This window comes from Cibotium barometz, chromosome 11, assembly GCF_041138505.1.
Source record: "Cibotium barometz isolate CiBa-2024 chromosome 11, ASM4113850v1, whole genome shotgun sequence".
NCBI lineage: Eukaryota > Viridiplantae > Streptophyta > Polypodiopsida > Cyatheales > Cibotiaceae > Cibotium > Cibotium barometz.
The window spans coordinates 9,181,880-9,201,156 of record NC_141056.1 but is presented as its reverse complement, the minus strand read 5'-3'; the positions used below and the strand labels follow the sequence as shown (position 1 = coordinate 9,201,156).

Genomic DNA, 19,277 nt, shown 5'->3' with positions numbered 1-19,277 from the left:
AGTGCTCTTCTCTCATGGTGGTGGTGAAGCCAGCATAGCATCAACACTTGCACATTTAAAGGTTAAACATGAGTTATACCAAAACATAAAGAGCTACATAGGATAGGACTGTGAGGATTCACAAGTTTCCAAACAAACCTTAGTTAGAATTTTCAGAGGACCGAGTGTACCATTGTACACATTGGGGACTCTTGAAAAAGCTGAGAGCCAAAATGAGGATGAAAGTGAATGGGAATATGAAGCTGAAACACAAACTGGAACATCCATGGTTCCTCTTGAAGATTCTATCATGATATGGTTGGATTTTCCTACAGCAGGCAATGATGTTAAACGCAAACGTGCATTGATTAGTCCGAGCTAGTCATAACATCTTGACAATAGACACTTGGGTGTCATTGGGACAACCTAAAATCACCCCTAAAGACAATGGTCTTGCAAGAGGAGCCAATGGACAAAACATTGAAGTTCCAAGTTACTTTAGCTATGCTACTCAAACAATAGGTGAAGATGTGGAATTTAGACTCCATGTTACCACACTGTTCTCCTTAAGTATGATGTCATCCTTGGTGAAACTTGGATACATGGCTCGTTTTCACTTTATGAATCCATGCAAACAGTCACCTTGAACACTCCTGCAGGGCATTGTGCAATTGCTCTTATGGGAGGAAGACACCTTGGAGGAGCTAGAACTTTCAACATACCGTACTGAGAATATTCCAAGAATTATGGTTGGATTGGAAATTTCTAATAAAATCACCACAATCCACGCAGAGCTTCATCCAACTCAAGAACACAATATCATGATCCTTGAGTTATGGGATTTGTTAGATCATCCAACACTCATGGCTCATCCTGAAAGAATTCCATTTACACAAGACTTGAACACGCCATGTCTGGAGTACTTTGAACATACAATGTATATTGAAACTAACCCGCTTACTTTTACAAGTTTTTTTGTGATTTAGTATATGGTGGAAGCAGATTTGACCTTGGGGCATAAATGGACTATTACTTCCCAAAGCACCACTGTGCTTTGCTAGCGATAGGGTCATCATGATGGTCAATGACACAAAGTTGACAATATCATACTGCACAGAAGAGGATCCAACCCTAATGGATTTCTATGATGCTGAACGCATAAAGTTACAAGCCTCTTCCCTCTACACAATGACCTGCCATCTGTATCAATGACCGACTCTGATAAAGCATCTACTCCTTTAACTCCATCCTCACCAACAAAGTTCGATGCCAAAACCTCGCAATCTAGAGCTATTCCTGAAAAAGTTTCCCACACGCAACCATCTATCTCTAACAAGGAACTCAAAGGGAAAGCCCTAAAACCAACACCTATTCATCGACAAACCTCACCAAAAGAGACGAAAATATGCTCAAAAGCCTCATCATCGAAAGCCACTCCACAAGAGACTCTAGCCTCCTTGTCGTTCAACAACACCCATGAGTTTCAAACCCATAACCTCAACGCAAAACAATTTGATGGAGGGTCCCAAACCTTCCATATCAACAAAAAATAAAACTCCACTAAGTCAACCAAAATTAAGATATCTTAATGGTATCAAAATGTGGGTGGAGAAGCAGTTACTTGTAGCTCAAGGCTACTACAAAGGTGCCAATCCAATATGGGTGCCTCGGCAGTCAAAGCCAATTCCTCAATGTAGCACTTAGAGGCCAAGAAAAAATAAAAGTACTCCACAACACCGTCCACAAAAGCCTATGCGAGTTCCTCAAATAACTCCACCTAGTCAGCAACAAGTGTGGGAACCAAAAAGATTACTAAAAAAGCACAAGGGTACTACCAAGATAATACTGAAGCTTGGATTTCCAAGCACATCAAAAATTTTCCTAAGTCTATTCAAAGAAACAAACCTCAGCACCAAAGGCATTAGCCACCATTTTATAATGTTCATCAAAGATGGGTGCATGTGCATGTGCTTCAACAGCAAGGATACTCTGATGGTAATCCCATCATATTGTTGCCAAAATCAAGCAAAGTGAAGATAGCCTCGCTATCGACTTTAACCCCAACAGATTCACCTAAAGATGGACAAGAATAGAGGCCCAAGTAACACCAAGCAAGTCACTCAACCACTCTCGTACATTCAGCATCTACACAAGAGTTTGTGTGTTCAAGCAATCCCAATGGTAACCAACCAGCAGTCTTACCTGCCGCCTCGACAACATTTGAGCTAAAAAATCAAGAATATCCCAATGGTAACCAACCAGCAGTCTTACCTACCGCCTCGACAACATTTGAGCTAAAAAATCAAGAATCAATTCCCATGTCTGCAAACGGAGACTTATGAGGGCATCAAAGACAAACTCACAATGCTCTTTTCACTTCTCTAGATGTGATGTATAAGTGCAAAAGCTACGCGGCAGACATAAGAACCTATTCTCTTAAATAGAGCAGTTCAATAAGAGTCTATATGACTTACTTCTTGTACTTCATGTATATCTGCTTCATAAGAGTACTTAAATATACATAAAAACATAAAAAGAACATGGGAAGAAGCATGCAAGAACAGGTCCTACTCAACAACATTTAACAAGAATCCTGCCACACAAAGGGACATCATCAAAGGCTAATTTCCTCAAATAATGAATGTCGCTTCAATTAATCAAATGAGGAACTAAGAATCACCATCTCGTTCTGATGATTATGCCTACGTTTCTCCGGATCTTTCCCTCTCTTCTCTCCCATTATTAACATCTCTTAGTGTCCCCACTAACATAATCACATGTAACCTTGCTTATGATTGCCAAAAACAAAGTGAGCCAAAAAAAAATCTCACAAAAATATATAAATAGAATCACTCGCAAAAAACCCCACCCCCCCAACCTCATTATTAATTCACAATAAACCACTAACCTTTTCATTCACTAAGTAGCTTTTCTTATTCCTTCCGGAGGAACAAAGACCATTGAAGGCCACTCAACATCAAAGCCATCAACAAAGCTTATCAATTCTCCACACATAAAGCTCTTCAACGCGATCACGAGGATGTAATCGGCATCAAGAAGGGGGGAATGTTAACCCATTCCTAGGGTTAACAAGAGCTACCGCCATTATCTTACATCAAGGAGTCAAGGTAGATACACCAAAAGGTCATACATTCAAGATATGAAGCAATGGTGTCCAAATCTATAACTTGGACGGGTGCCCGTAAACGGTGTGACAGTATTTATGGCGATTCCCGCTTTAAGAGCATGTGGTAACAAGTTAGGATGAAGTCCCAAGTGATGTACTTCATGGATATATTATGAGAGTAGTCATTGTAATAGCATTAGGCCTCTTATGAGCCTAAAGTGCCCGACCGGCCAAAGTTTAAGTGAGTGTGAACACTTATGGCCATGTATATAAGTGAATTTCTCTCATAATACAATATACTCTCCCATTGTGCGATAGATTCTTGCTCTTCCTAATCCTCTTGCTAATATCTCTCTATAATGCATGCAAGTGTGCGTGAGTGATGAGAGGTGAAAGGAGGGACGAGTAGACGTAGTGCAATGTGGCGGCGTGACAACGCTTGTGGGAGACACGGTGGAATTGCTTCTCAAGAAGTTGTAGAGCTTGGAGACCTTGAGGGTTACAAGCTCGACGATTGAAAAGATCCTCACGACAGTTGTGCGGTTCACCAGGTAATCTCTTGTTGGATGTGTTTCAAGGGGATTAGGGTGAGCTATAACAATGGGCCTTGTGGACCATCAATCCACAAGTAGTTTGTATGACTGAAGGGAAATGCACAAAGAACTATCCACATACTTTTGCACAAAGAGACTACTGTGGATAATAGTGGTTACCCTATATATATGTGTTTATATGTAGTGGAATGATGGAAGAACTGTAGAGCAATGAAAAGGTCTAATGTTGATAACACATGGATTAAGCCATATAATCCTTATCTTTCAATCACATATAATGCTCGTATAAATATGAAAATATGCTCAACAATATCAGCAGTAATCAAATATCTTTACAAGTACATATACAAGGGACATGATAGAGTAATAATAAGATTTATCATCGTACAAGGTGGTAATGTTGATGCTACGTGCATAGTCGATGAGATTGAGAAGTATTTAGATGCACGTTGTGTCTTTGCATCAGAGGCATGTGGAGACTCTTTGAGTATGATTTGCACAATGAGAAGCTTGATGTGCAACGGTTGTAAGTACACTTAGATGGGGTCATAATGTTAACTTCAAAGATGTTAACATTATAGATGTTATTTAGAGGGAAGATGTGGGCAGGACTACTTTGAGTGAATGGTTTACTTATAATCAACAACATCTTGTGAAGCAAATGACACATTGTATATTGATTTCCCTCAAGAATGGATTTAGAACTCTAGGTTGAAGTAATGGACCAAAAGAAAGTTTGGAAACACTATAGGGTGCATGTACTTTGTACCACCTTCAGTAGGTGAGCCATACTATGTTCACCTACTTCTTACACTATAGGGTGCATGTACTTTGTAACACCTTCAGTAGGTGAGCCATACTATGTTCGCCTACTTCTTACAATATATACAAAGGATCTTTAAGTCTTTAAAGATTTGCGTTCATTCAATGGTTATGTGTATCCTTTAAGGCACCTTACATTTCCAGAGAGATATTGGAAGATGATTCTGAATGGGTTACAATATCATCCATGCAAAACTATATTACTATTTTGTGAGCCTTTCTCTCAAAGAATATTGTGGGAGAGATTTTGAGAAGAAATGATAGAAGATTTTCTATATCAACTATCAAGAAGCATGGTTTGATTTGTCGATATTGAACAATTAGATAAACTCATGTGCTACTATATTTAGAAGAAATTCTTCATGATCAAGGATGAACGTTGGCATATTTTTTTCCCGAATGGTCCAAGGGGATCAGGAAAGACATATTTATATAAATTCTTGCTTGCACAATTACGTGCACAAGTGCATGTTGCTCTGGCCACTACATTGTTAGGTATTGCTTCTCTACTCTTCAGAAATGGACATACTGTACATTCTAGATTCAAGCTACCTTTCAAGCTAAACAATTCTTCAGTTTGTAAAATCCTTGTGCATCGACAACTTGCAAATTTTGAATGTAATCGACCTTTAGGACATATATCCACCTTACTACTTGGTTTTAAAGTTAGAAGCTCCTATTATATTGATTCATAACTTGGATCCAAGATGTGGGCTTTCTAATAGTACATAGATGATATGCAAAGGCCTTTCACTCCAAAGTCTTGGAGGGAAATCATCACTGGTACTAAAGTTGGTAAAACAATATTTCTTCCATAGATTACCTTTATATGCATAGAGATCCAACTACCATTCACCCCATGAGATAGAGACAATTTCTTGTGTGGCTGGCATTTGGTATGTCAGTAAACAAATCACAAGGCCAAACCCTAAATGTCTTAGGGTTATATTCGTTGACTCTAATGTTTGCTCATGGGCAATTGTATGTTGCATTGTTAGTGCAGTCTCCTTATGTTGTGAAGGTGTTAGTTGAGAATAATGCCGATGCAAGGTCCTCATTTGATGATCTTTAAAGTTATACACCTATGACAAGTAACATTGTTTATAAGGAGATCTCGAAGGTTTTGGAGTTTATTATTTAAGTTGTTCATTTTGATTAATTTTGTTATGATTGTTTTTTTATATGTATTTAATCATGGTAAAAGTACTTATTTTTGTTGTTCGTGTTTTGCCAGACATCTATGAGGTTATTTCTTTCCTTGGGAATAGCATGTTAGTTATTCTCTTTTACATAACTTTTATTGATTACAAAATATGAAACATGACATTCTATATTATATAATGTCTTTAGGGAGCTGCCTTTATGGTCTGCTCCTCTTACTCTGCGGGTCACATAGAAGGATTATGATTGATGGCCCATAAGGATGAGTAAGTATAAATGCAATTACTAGGCAAGATAGACATTATATAAATATATGTAGAACCTATGTAAAAATATAAATAATTGTATAGCTCATTTGTTATACTTTGATTTAGGAATTTACCTGATGTTGATACCTTTATTGTGAGAGTTATTGATGAAGGGCTGGTGATGTATGGAATTAGTGTTTCAACTGAAGAGTGGGGCGTTTATTTATTTCGAAGAGAGATGGAGAGATGCTGTTGCATCTTTTGTGAGAGGGATATTCCGTACTCAACAATTAGGTGTTTCTTATATCCACCACCATTAACTTGGGTATTCATTATGAGTTCTATATTAAAGCTGCTCATGTATCATCAACTCAATGTTCTATTGTACGAGGTAATCTTGATTATCTTTTTCTATTATATGTTAGTTATTTTTTAGAAGATTTTTTTCATTATTGTATCATTTGTGTAGGTCCTTTTCATTCATTGTATCGTTTGTGTGTAGGCCCTTTTCATTCATTGACAATAGAGCAAGTGGGGAGAGACGGATCACTACCTAGTGTATTTTGAGATAGTGGAATGTTTTTTCTTTCCTAGTTTGCTGATTAGAGTATAGACATTAGGAAAATTATGACATTGTTGGTGACTTACATATATATATATATATATATTGCTAACTTACATTATTTCGTGTGATGAAGTTTGAGATTCCCTAACACTGGTCCTTTTTTGCATCTTTGTATGCTACATTATTATGATGGCATTCTAAGAGACATGGATGTATTTTTTTTTTTGAGATTCTATGAGACATGGATGCAATTTTGGGATATGTATACATGATAATTTCCACTCACTTGAAATTGTTTGTTGTGTTTGTTTAAAACATGGCCTAAAGTGTCTATTTATAGACTGTATGATTGATATAGTAGAGTTCCGAATGCGCCAGGTTTGGATGTCAATCCTTCTAAAGGAGGATTGAACAAGACACGTTTTTCCTCCTATTCTTGGAGGTGATGTTGAAGCGAACCAGTTCTTTTCTAGAAACTTGGCCACAGCAACGTGTAGGTCCAATACTAGTATGCATACTATAATGTATCTTCCATGTAGCTGCCTAAGCATTCTAGTTTAGAGACTAACCTAGGTTATTTTGCATGCTTTTACAGTACGAGTGCAGCAAAGTTTTATAGTCGGTGAAAAATCGGATAAGGTCCTTGGAGCTTATTTATTTTGGGTTCTCAGCTCATCGGATTCCGCCATAAGCAGCTGTAGCGACCTGCACAGGATCGGAAACCCTAATTTGATACTCTGCGTGTCTCCATTTCCATCGTTTAGTCATGCTTCCCTGCCCTTCTCTCAAGCCAGGGGTCCCCCTTCTCCCCCCTTCGTCTGGCCTGGTTCCTCTTGCTCCTATTCGACTGCGTTTCCCCATTTCGACACGCAGAGTCTCCCCTTTGGTGTTTTGCTCTGCAGCAGACAGCGACGCCTCTCTGAACAGTACAAACGCTAGGAGCAGCAGTATCTTCGGCGGAGAGAAGCAGCTTTCGGGGCTACACCAGGTCTTACAGGGTTTGCCTGCGTCGGCCCGCTATGCTACCTGTGTCACCATAGTTGCAGGTGCCCTCGCTGCAGGTTATGCCCTCGGAACAAGCACAAAGGGTACCCGGACTGCTGCCGTTGGAGGTGCCTTGGCCCTTGGGGCTGCCGGGTGCGCCACAGCTTATATCCTCAACGCATCCGCTCCCACCATTGCTGCTGTACAGCTCCACAATGCTGTGGTTAATCTTGACGATCCGACGTCCCTAAAACGTGAGGAGGTTGATGCCATTGTGAAAAAGTACGTTCGCTTACATATGCATGCATCCATTGTGCATATTGCTTCCATCCTGCACATTATGTATTCCAATCATGAATACACGATATGGATTTGACGTGGTTGGGCACATCAATCCATCGCACCTAGTAGGGAATGCACAAATTGCCTCCATTGTGCACGTACATAAATCCTACCTCCTAGGAATTTCCGTTACCTTGAACATACACCCGTCACACATCATGAATTTCGAATTGTGCACTGCCCAGATGACACCTTTTCTATGAACCCATATCCTTGATCATATAGCCATATATACCACTGTATCTAGACCCACCGTGCCATTGCTAAAGTAGGGTTTGGATTGAACACCGTCCCATACTACAGAAATCACACCCTTGCCATGAAAAAGCACTTTGAACGCATATTGCTCGTTATGAACTTAGTAATGTCCTCATTATGCCTTTGATAAATTCATCATGTCCTCATTATGCGTTTGATGAATCATAGGGTTCACGGTCTTTGATCATACAAGGTTATTTACATTATGGATGATGCCTTTTCTATGAAAAAGCATGCTTGATCTCACAGCCACACAGCCATTGCACATTTATGCAGCCAGAATTGCTTATGAATTTAGATCACTCTGGACTCTAGAACGGTCCCAATTGTGATTCTGGTGAATCTCGGCTGAGGATTCTGTTTAGACTCATTCATTGTGGAGAAGTTTTGCTTGAATACACTCAGCCATACTCCATTTTACATAGTGAGGAATCGACCCCATTGATTGGGTTTAGGAGTTTTTTGTACCCTCCTTTGCTATTTCATAGTATGCTTGATTGTACAATCCATTGCGCATTATTCTAGAATTGCTCCCACTGTTTTCAGTTTAGGTTCTTATGTTGTGCAGGATTTTGGACAGATAAATCCTTTTTTTCTCACTTAGGCTTTTTCCCTGGTGCAGGTTTGGTGTGAGCAAACAGGACGAGCCACTCAATGCGGAGCTCAGAGATTTGTACGACAGGTTAGTAATATTTGCCTTTTTCATTATAAGAAACAACGAATTGAGACATATGACGAGCCAATTTTAAACTAACCCGGAAGAAAATATCGGGATTCGGTTCAGCACACCCTCTTGCACAATCAACACCATCTCATAGAAATGCAGGTTCTTAATGCTTAATGGCCCTTGATCATCAGGGTTACTGTATAGTATTTAAATGACTAACAGCAGCAATACAATTCCACTGCACACATGGGATTATGATGTGTGGGGGCTTTACATACCGTTAGGGGCTGAGGGAACTTGTAAGACTATTAGTGCAATGAAAGTTTAAATAGAGAAGGATGCTTATAGTAAAACACCCGGTCAAGCTGTAAGCCAAGTGGGGTGTGCCGTGACAGACTCAACCATGTGTCCAAGAGATAGAGATATAGAGAGAGAGGGGGGGGAGAGTAGGGAATAGGGATCTTGCACAATACACCACATTGAGTGGGGAACAAGCCCCGCTCCCTTTCAGGAGTTTATTAAGGAAACAATCCACGGGCACGCTGGCCAGGATCAATACAATCAATGAATACAAAACAAATAGATATGCCAATGTAGGATATCCAAGTCGATGTCGATGTCGAGGCACTAGATCTCTGATGCCGAGCACACCACGGGGATGTTTCTCTCTCCGGGCTAGTACCAAATCCAAGTCCAAGTCCAGATGTTAGTCCAAATCCCATGTTCATGTCCAAGCTCTATGCCTAAGTTCTCCATGTCAAGGTTGCTGCCGTACGTACGTACGGATCCGTATAGCACGGTACAGTCGTACGGTACGGTACCGTATTGTACGGATCCGTACGCAGTCATTTAAAAAAATAAAAAATATGTGGCGTGTGTGGCGAGGCCCAAATTCAAGCGATTGTAGATAAGCGACCATGTTGCACTTTATTTTGGGCATTTTGTGTGTACTTGCAAAATCAAGTGTCCTGTGTGTGTGTACCTACAAAGTTTTGCAGAGCAAATTTCAAGTGTGCGCACTTCTCTGGAGACCTCCCACGAGTCCTTTCCTCGCTCTCTCTCCCGCCCAGACTTCATCATGCCGCGCAAGACTAACCCGAACTGGGCAATCCACACCAATGTCCTGAGGGTTGTTAACACCCCTTCTCAGCAAGGGTCAGGTACTCGGCTATGGGCGTGCAAGTATTGCGGTGAGCAGTACACTAGCACCATAACTCGCGTCATCAAGCACATGACAGGTATCGGGTGCACCAATCAATGTGGTTCATGTGATAAAATACCACAAGCTTTGAGGGACCAATTGATTGCGGAGAATTTTCCTGCAATGGGTGGTGCAAGCAGTGTTAGAGGTGGTGAAAGTACGCAAGATGCTCTCCATGATGCTTTTATTGGAGATGTTACAGGTTCAGGTACACTAGATGAGGGTGAAAGCCTTTTGGCTTCAGCCTAATCCACCACAGGCAGGAAGAGGGCATGTATTGCCGATGATGAGGACCTCCTGCCACAAGATGCGAGAGGTACATGGGAGGCATCAAAGCAATCCACTCTGCCTTCTTGTATCTCATCACAAGCTTGGGTAAAGGAGCGGCAAAGGGTGGCAGAAATGGAGATTCGTCGTACTCTTATTGAGTGTAATATATCCTTCAATGTGTTAAGGACAGACCAATGGAAAAGAATGGTGAAAGCAATTGCGCAGGAAGGGCCTACTGAGACGTGGACAGGTCTTGAGTATACGAAGATGCGTACATCCATGTTGGATGAGCAGAAGGCCTTGATAGACAAGGCGCTCACTCCTGTGAAAGCAGGTTGGCAGGAGTTCGGATGCACTATTATTTCAGATGGGTGGGCAGACATTCGCAAGAGGCACATAATCAATATCCTTGTGTCATCTTGCTTGGGCACCTATTTCTTGCGTGCCGTGGATGCAGGGAGAGCAGGAGACAGGATCACAGGGGAGTTCATTTATGGCCACATTCGTCAGGCTATCCTTGAGGTTGGGGAGGACAATGTTGTACAGATGGTGACCGACAACGCCTCTAATGCAAGGCAATGGGTCAAATGGTCGAGGCAGAGTTTCCACATATAGTGTGGACTCCATGTGCTGTCCATTGTCTTGATTTACTTATGGAAGACATTTGGAAGCTTGATTGGGTGCAGCCCATTGTTGCAGATGCTGTAAAGATCACCACCTTCTTCCGCAAGAAGCATCAGGCTCTTGCCATCTTTCGGAGCCATAGCCCTTTGGATATGGTGAGACCCTCCAAGACCAGGTTTGCCTACATATTCTTGGTCTTGGATAGGCTCTACAAGATAAGAGATTCACTATCATCAACAGTTGTGGATCCAAGGTGGCGACAGATGCATCATTCAGAGGATGAGCGTACAAAATACTTGCAGAGGCGGATCCTGGATGATGATTTTTGGCAGCAAGTTCATAGCCTTTCAGTTGCACTTAAGCCCGTGTATGTCCTTCTCTGACTTACAGACATGGAGGGCTCAACTTTGGGGCTGGTCTTTCATTTGTTTATGCAAATGAAAGACCATGTTGCTCAGTGCTCCATGATGACTGCTCAACGGTAAGCAATAGTTCTAATTTCTTCCTCTTTCTTTGATTTTTATGACTTCTCGATTCTCGATTCTCATGACATGTCAGGACTGACATGTGTAACCTAAGACATGTATTTTCAATCTCTCATTTTCAGCCGAGGTGAGATCTTGGACATTGTAGACAAACGGTGGACATTCATGAGCCGTCCCATCCATGCGATGGCTGCCATGCTCCATCCTCTCTACAGGTCGCCAGAGCTATGGAATAATACTGCTTTGAGCATGAAGCAATGAGAGTATGTTGGAAGGATGTTCTCAAAGGAGGAGCAACTTACAGATCGATAGAGAGTTCACCACGTACATGAATGGTATTGGTGCTTCATTTGCGAGACCTGTGTCATTGAGGAAGGAAGCCTTGAAATTCCCTTTGACATGGTGGCACTCTTATGGAAGGGTTGGTCTTCCAAACCTTTCACGCTTTGCTCTTCGTGTTCTCTCTCAGGTAACTTGAAACCGGGTTATGGACACATAACGCAGTAATTCTGTCAATTAAATACCTGGACTTTATGACACACACACAAAGAGAATCCTCGCTCCCTCAGATTGGCCCCGAAGTCCGGCATCCCTTTCGGTATTTATTTATCAATTAATTCAAGGGAAATTACAAGGGTATGGTATATGTAGTTACAAGAGCAATTCACAGCCAAGAAACCCCTGTTCTAAGGAAATTTCGGCAGCATTTCGGTACATAAACCTTCCCTGAACAAAATCCCAAGTCCCTGGTCCTCTTCCTTGGCCTTCTACCACTCAAATAAGCCCAAAACAGTCAATTACAGCGGACTGTAATTTTTTGCACAGCACTGGTTTGGGTCCTGTTCCAGCTCCTGTTCACTTTTTGTACCATCCTCTAACCTTTGGGCACAGTTGCCCTAAATCCTGGCGTCAAGTCCCTTGCAAAACAGTCCAAAAACAGCCCCTAAACAGGGCTGAATCGGACACCTGCTTGAAGAGGTTATGACCCTCTTCTGTTCCTGCTTGGGTGTAGCAGTTAGCTACACCTGTCCCTGTTCAATTGAGGCTCTTGCCTCGGCAACCAAGCATCTGACCACATAGGCTGTACATGTCAAATGAAATAGCCTTTCTGCAGGCATAACCATATCATAAAAGAGGGATAAAGAGAGTGATTATGCAAGACAAAGCACCACTCTACATAAAACAGGGGAAAAGCTTGCATTCCTTGGCCAACCTGTGATCCACCATCCCTGAAAAATGAGAGCACAACTCCCTTTTTGTGGAAATTGGGCGCCAGCTTCTCTGTAGAAGGAAATTTTGTCAAAATTTGACACTTGGCGCTCATGCCTTGTTTTTTCGCATCGAACCTTCTCAGCTAAAAATATCTCGGCTCGTTCACAATTTGACATCACTTCTTCAGCACTTATTATTCCTCTCATCAATCTTGACGTAATGATGCGAACAGATTCCAGATCGGGACAACTGGCCAAAAATAGCAGTTTTCCCTAAAATTTAGGAGATATGCCGAAAGCATTCCTTCAGGTCATCTGACCAACATTCTCTTTCGTGACCACATCAGAAAACGTAATGTGGTCATGATACAGTGACTTTTCATTTCATGGACATTCACAAATGTGTATCTACATTTATGGCCAGGCACATTGTCCTGCACCATTCTCAGTGGCCAAGTACACTGTCCTGGTCCACTGTTCGTCAAGTCTTCAGTGTCCAATCTTCTGGGATTTCAGGGTCCCAAGGCTCAAGTACACTGTCCTGGTTCACTGTTCGTCAAGTCTTCAGTGCCCAATCTTCTGGGATTTCAGGGTCCCAAGGCTCAAGTAAACCATCAGTCGCACGAAGTCCCAATGGTCCACCTTCTTTGGTCATGCAATGTCGAAGCTTGATCCAAGAGATATCTGAGGGTAGAAATCAACAGCAACTAAAGAACAAAAAGAAAAAGAAAATATATGTATTTACGTAGGTAAATACAAGGAAAGCAGCTTGGTGACATAAGTTGTAATTAATCTCTAAAGTAAAGTCTTCGGAAGTGAAGCCTGATGTTTTAGCATTAAAAGATTTACAAATTTGCTCGCATTGTACTCATTTTTGCACAGGATTGCTCAGCTGGAGCATGTGAGCAGAACTGGAGCTCATACTCTCTTATACACACCAAGATTCGGAATCGCGTTAGTACTTCTCAATTAGAGAAGTTGGTGTACTGCAGAGCTAACATGAGGCTCGTGCGAAGCTACCATGCTTTGGGGTCACCGAAGCAGGTATAAATTGAACTCAAGAAGAACTTAGAAGTAGAAAATTATTTCTAGTTCAATGAATATCCAATATGTAATTTGTGGCATGTTTAAACAGAATCAAACATCATCTCTTCCATCAGTAAACCATTGTTGACAGTGGCAACACGATCTATCAGGAATAGGCAGCCCTTCAAAATCATGTAGTCGCTTTCCATACTATTGCATGTGCAATAGCACTTGATTCTTTGCTATAGAATGACAAACACCAACATCAGCACACCCTCTCTACTACAATAAATGAAAAAAAACATTTGAAAGTTTGGTAAATAATTTTTTCCAAAGCTATCCAAGGTATATAGACTCACAAAAAACTAGTAATAGTGACAAACAATTGATGTAATTGGAATCCTGTTTTCTGAAATGCAGCTTCTTGAAGACATATACCACTCCTTATCACTCTCCAACATTCCTCTGACTTCACATGTTACCTTAAAACTCAAATTGGTAGATGAACCCAGCCCGGAGCTTGTGGATCGGCAGATTAGAGATGAGCAAGATGAGATTTTGAGAGCTTTACATAGAGAGCTTCAGAGTGTGGATCGTTGTGTGACCCGCTCACGTGCACGATCTCTCAGCATTCCTCTACGCCAGGTAGCTCCAGATCCAGGCTCTGCGAGACACGAGAGCATTCGCAGGGGAAAGCTTCCAGTTCCTCGCACCCAGTCAAGGCGTGCAAATGAGGCTGTCCAACTCATTCACACTCAGATTCCCGAGGCACATGACGAGGATGCACTGGAGCTTGTTGTTGCTGAGCCAGAGTTCGATGAAGAGGGCAATGGTATCAATGATGGAGGCATGCTCTCTTCAGAAGACTCATCATCATCATCTTCATCTGATGATGAGATTTGAGACTCTTGCGTCTAGAGTCTAGACAACTGTAGTGTTTCATTGTTTTGCTTTTTGCACTTGTGGACCAGGACATGTGCTGTAGACATGATATTTGTACTCTCTTTTATCATCTATGACTTTCATGGTTCTTGCTTATATCACTATGACATGAGGTATCGTGTGGGCTTGGTAACTGATTTAAACTTTAAGTAATGAGGTTCACTCTTTATTTTAAGTATTTTGGTTGCTATGTCTACAAAATATTCAGGTTTCTAGGACTGTTTACAAATGGTACGTACTGTTTACGTACCTTAAAATTTGTTCCGTACAGAAGTACGTCCCGTACGTACTGATAGCGTGCCGTACACTACGTACCTTTCCACCTTGCTCCATGTTCATGTCCAAGTTTTATGTTCCATGTCCAAGCTCTATGTCCAAGTTCATATCGAAGTCCAAGTTCAAATCCAAGTTCCCATGAGTAATCTCCACAACTCCTCCAACCTTGTCGATGAAGAAAATCATGGAAAAGCTTTTTCTGGCAAGAAAATTGATATAAACTTGTTTTAATGGTTTTTGGCGATAAAAACCTAAAAAAAGAAGTTGTTGGAATAGTTTTAGGGTTTCTGAAATTTTTAGGGTTTTTGAATTTTCTACCCGTACAGCTCCGTACACGCGTCCGTATCGCCCATGCATATGCCCATACAAGTCTAGGGCTGACCATACATCTGAAAAGCAAGTTGGAGAAGGTGTTGATGGACCCTGTACCCATGTCTTCTTCCACCTGTCTGGTGTTTGGGAATGGATTTCATCATGTGAAATAGAGCTAGGAGGGCCAAATAGTTACATTCGCTCCCTCTTACATCGCAGTTATCCTCAACTACGGACCGCAAGTGTTCCAAGCACATCCATATGTTCCATGTATATCTGTGTGTTCCAAGTACATGAAGTACTTTCATATGTTTGAAGATACTAGCCCCATCTGGTGAGCTTGTGCATCTGGTCTTTCCCCATATCTGTGGTGTCATTTGCTTATCTAGCAACATCTCAACGCCTTTTCTTTGACCGATGTTCTTGTTCTTGATAGTACATCTTCATGGCTTGTCACATGAGTTAGGTAAAATAAATGCATACTCACCTTTTGCAAAAACTAGACACAAGCTAGTCAACAAACAAGTATGCATCATTCGCGTCTACTGGGTACTTCAGGTACTTGCTAGGTAATTTGGAGCCCAGGAGACTATCACATGTCATAAATCCAAGCATTGTCTATAAAAAACAGCACACAGTCAAAGAAATTCAAACATACATCAGTATGCAATGCACAAGTAATGATCCTCTTGTTCATGGATTGTCTTGTCTAGTTTCATCGAAACCGTGCTGAGCCATTTGGCCACTAGGACCACTCAGACTATCCTCTAGGCCATGTGGTCATTAGGACTGCCCGAGAATTCATCAAGTCATCTGGGCGATCTGGTCGCATTGGCCGCCCGACTATGAAATCCAATACAGTCATCTGGGCTGTTTGGTCACAATGACTGCCTGACTGCGAAATCCAATACAGTCATCTGGGCCATCTGGTCTGGTCGCAATGACCGCCCGACTGGGAAATCCAATACAGTCATCTGTCATCTGGGCTATCTGGTCGCAATGACCGCCCGACTGCAAAATCCAATAGTCATTTGGGCCATCTGATCGCAATGACCGCCCAACTGTGAAATCCAATACAATCATCTAGGCCATCTGGTTGCAATGACCGCTCGACTGTGAAGTCCAAGATATCTGGCATCGTTGCCGTCCAATGGGTCATCTGGCATCGTTGCCTCCCATATACAAATCTGGCTCCTTGGGCTATCAGGCATCGTTGCCACCCAAACTAGATCATGCCCAAATAACCATTATAAGCAGAATAATGATCAATTCCAATCAAATATATATACAGTGAAGAGGGCTAGAGGTATGATCCCTCCCTCTTGAATCTATCTTGATCGCAAGACGTCCATATTTGTACTTTAAATACGTCTCGACCAACCACTTCCTAAATGCTCATAAGCTCGAAGTATATTTGGATATAGTCTTAGAAGTACTTCTCCGGCATCCATTTCACCTCCAACAACGAATAACTCTTGAATTCCAAGAGGAACTTTTTGACCACTGTCTTTCCTCTTTTCTCACAGAATGAAACACAATCTGTTCTGGCTCTTCTATCCTTAGTGGATCCTTGAAAACAAGTTCCTCAAGGGATAACCTGTACATGGTTTCAATAAACTGTCACGGAAAACATTATATATCTTCCTCAAGGGATAACCTGTACATGGTTCCTCAAGGGATAACCTGTACATGGTTTCAATAAACTATCACGGAAAACATTATATATCTTCCAATAATCTGAAAGGTCCAAGTGATGACATACATGGTTGATCTTCTTGGTATCCTGAAAGGTCTATGTACCATCATTCCCTGACTTTGGCAATCCAAAGATAAAACCCATAGCGATATTCTCCCATAAATCATTCAATGGGTGCAATAATCCTGTTGGTGTTTGTCGATCAAACTTGACCTTCTGACAAAACAAACATTCTCGAATCATAAAGTTCAATGTCTTTCCTGATAGTAGACCAATAGAAATAGCTCTCCAAAGCTTGGAGTGTAGTCAAAGTGTCTATGCCCCATGTATGGAGGAGCATGACACTCTTCCATTACTTTGGCCTCAATTCCTTGTGTTACAACTTACACATGACCTGGGCTTGTATCATAAGAAAGCGCTTCTTGATGACATAAAAAGTCACCAAATCTATATTCTACAATCTGTTTCAAAACATCTTCGAAATCCTCTTTGGTAGCATAAGGATCCTTTATCAAAGTGAAATCCATATGGTAACCCGTAGAAACCTCATGGCGCAAGGCTCTCCAAGATAATGCATCTACTACCTTGTTGTCTTTGATGTTCATAGGTCACAGCATGGCCCTTTTGGTTCAACAAGACTGCTCCAATGCAAGCTCATCACGTTCAACCACAAAAAAGGTATAGAATATCCAACGTTGGTTCTTTGCTAGCATAAAGTCTCAATGCTTCAAAACGATTCTGTTTCAACTTTGGTCCACAAAGATCCTATGGCTTTATTTGTCAAAACATGCAATGGGTTAAGCACCAATGCAAACCATTTGTCGAACTTCCTGGCATAATGTCAATCTGATGATCTTCCAATCTCTCTGGCTTCTTTGCCTTCCTTTCCCTTAGCTGTCCTGAGGAATCTGCATCTGAAAGAGTAGGCCTAGGAGTAGCTTCCTTGTCTCCTCATGATTAATAAAGCGGGTAGCTCTAAATCCTTATGCAATGGTGACTTCTTTTGTAACTCGCAGCGGGTGCCCGGGGGACTAGGGCCTTTGACACACTCGTTGATACCATCAATGCATATTAAAACATTTAAACATGGCCACAACCTTAACATATATCCATCATCACTTTGCATAAAACATAAAGCTAGACAAAACATCCACAAATGCTGAAAATGGAGCTTGCACGTGTGACACCGCATAGAGGGCGCAATGGCCCGCCCCCCCCCCCCCCCCCCCCCCCCCCCCCCTTGGAGTATTTTATTACCCAAGGAGAATAATATCATGTACAAGCTTTGAGGGCCTTACTCTCCCCACCACGGGAGATGCCAGATTATCCATATACAAATGCCATAACACAGCCCAACAAGAGGCTACCAAGCCGTAACATAGGCTATAGAAATGCCAAGCCAACAACATAATCCATATACCTCCGTGTGGGTACTGATTCTTCCCCAAAAACCACGGGTCTTCATGCAATAGAGCTGGTATAGCAAGTACAACTCTCCATTCAGCCGGTATAGCAGGTACAATGGTTGGTACAGTCGGTACAGTGGTTGGTACAATTGGTACGGTGGCTGGTACAGCAAGTACAAGTACAAATGTTGGTACAACATATACAGTGACTAGTACAGCAAGTACAGTGGCTGGTACAACAAGTACAGAAGCTGGTACAGTTGATACAATGGATGGTACAGCAAGTACAACAAGTACAAGGACTGATATATCTAGTACAATGGTTGGTACAGCAGGTACAAAGGTTGGTACAACAAAGTACAATGGCTAGAAATCATAATAAATGATTAAATACCCTTGCCTTCAGTATTTCTTCGCGATGGAAGCCTCCAAAACAGTCCCCAACAGCCGGTATTCTTCATGGGCAGCCTTCAAGAGAGAGAGAGAAAGAGAGTAGCCATCATTAGGGAAGCCTTCAACGGTGGTAGAGGCTAGTGTGCAGCAAGAGAGCCTCCATTAATGAAGAGAGAGGGCTCCAATTTATAGATTTGGGCCTCCCATGAGCTAAAATGGCAAGAGAAGGCTACAATGACAAGTGGAGAGCCACACAATAGCTAGACTGACAAGTGTGAGGCCACTTGTCGCACTTTGATCCACTTTCTGACAAGTGTGAGGCCACTTGTCTCACTTTGATCCACTTTCTTGCCACATGTCCCAATCTAAGAGATGGGTTCTCCCATAATCTTTACCTCTAAAAATATCCCAACTAGTAGACATTCTGTCATAGGCACTTTGCCAACTCTTGGTATCTGCTCAGTTCCAGGTGTAGTGATCGAACAGAATTTTCATCGGAGTCGGACCAAAAATAGCAACTCTCCTAAATTTTAGGAGTGTGGTCCTTTGTATTCTAGGATAATTCCCCATTCCCAAAGCTTGTACTTTCCAAATATTCAGACATCCTGGAGTCCACCAGACCCCTTTCATACTGGAAAATGTCCAGATTGGTGACATCGTTCCTAGCTTCTTAAAAGTTGTCCATAACTTTAAGCTTCAAGCCATACATTCAAGATATAATCATGTCC

At 41.7% G+C, this 19,277-nt stretch overlaps 1 protein-coding gene across 1 annotated transcript in view; it reads left to right on the top strand.

Annotated features, from left to right (window-relative positions):
* Nucleotides 1-7,018: 7,018 nt before the first annotated feature.
* Nucleotides 7,019-19,277, top strand: part of TIC110 (translocon at the inner envelope membrane of chloroplasts 110) — a 74,809-nt gene continuing 62,550 nt past the window's right edge. The window contains exons 1-2 of the mRNA XM_086804740.1: nt 7,019-7,722; nt 8,663-8,722. Coding sequence (XP_086660866.1) covers nt 7,223-7,722; nt 8,663-8,722 — 560 coding nt within the window. The 5' untranslated portion in view covers nt 7,019-7,222. The remainder of the gene's footprint in view (nt 7,723-8,662; nt 8,723-19,277) is intronic.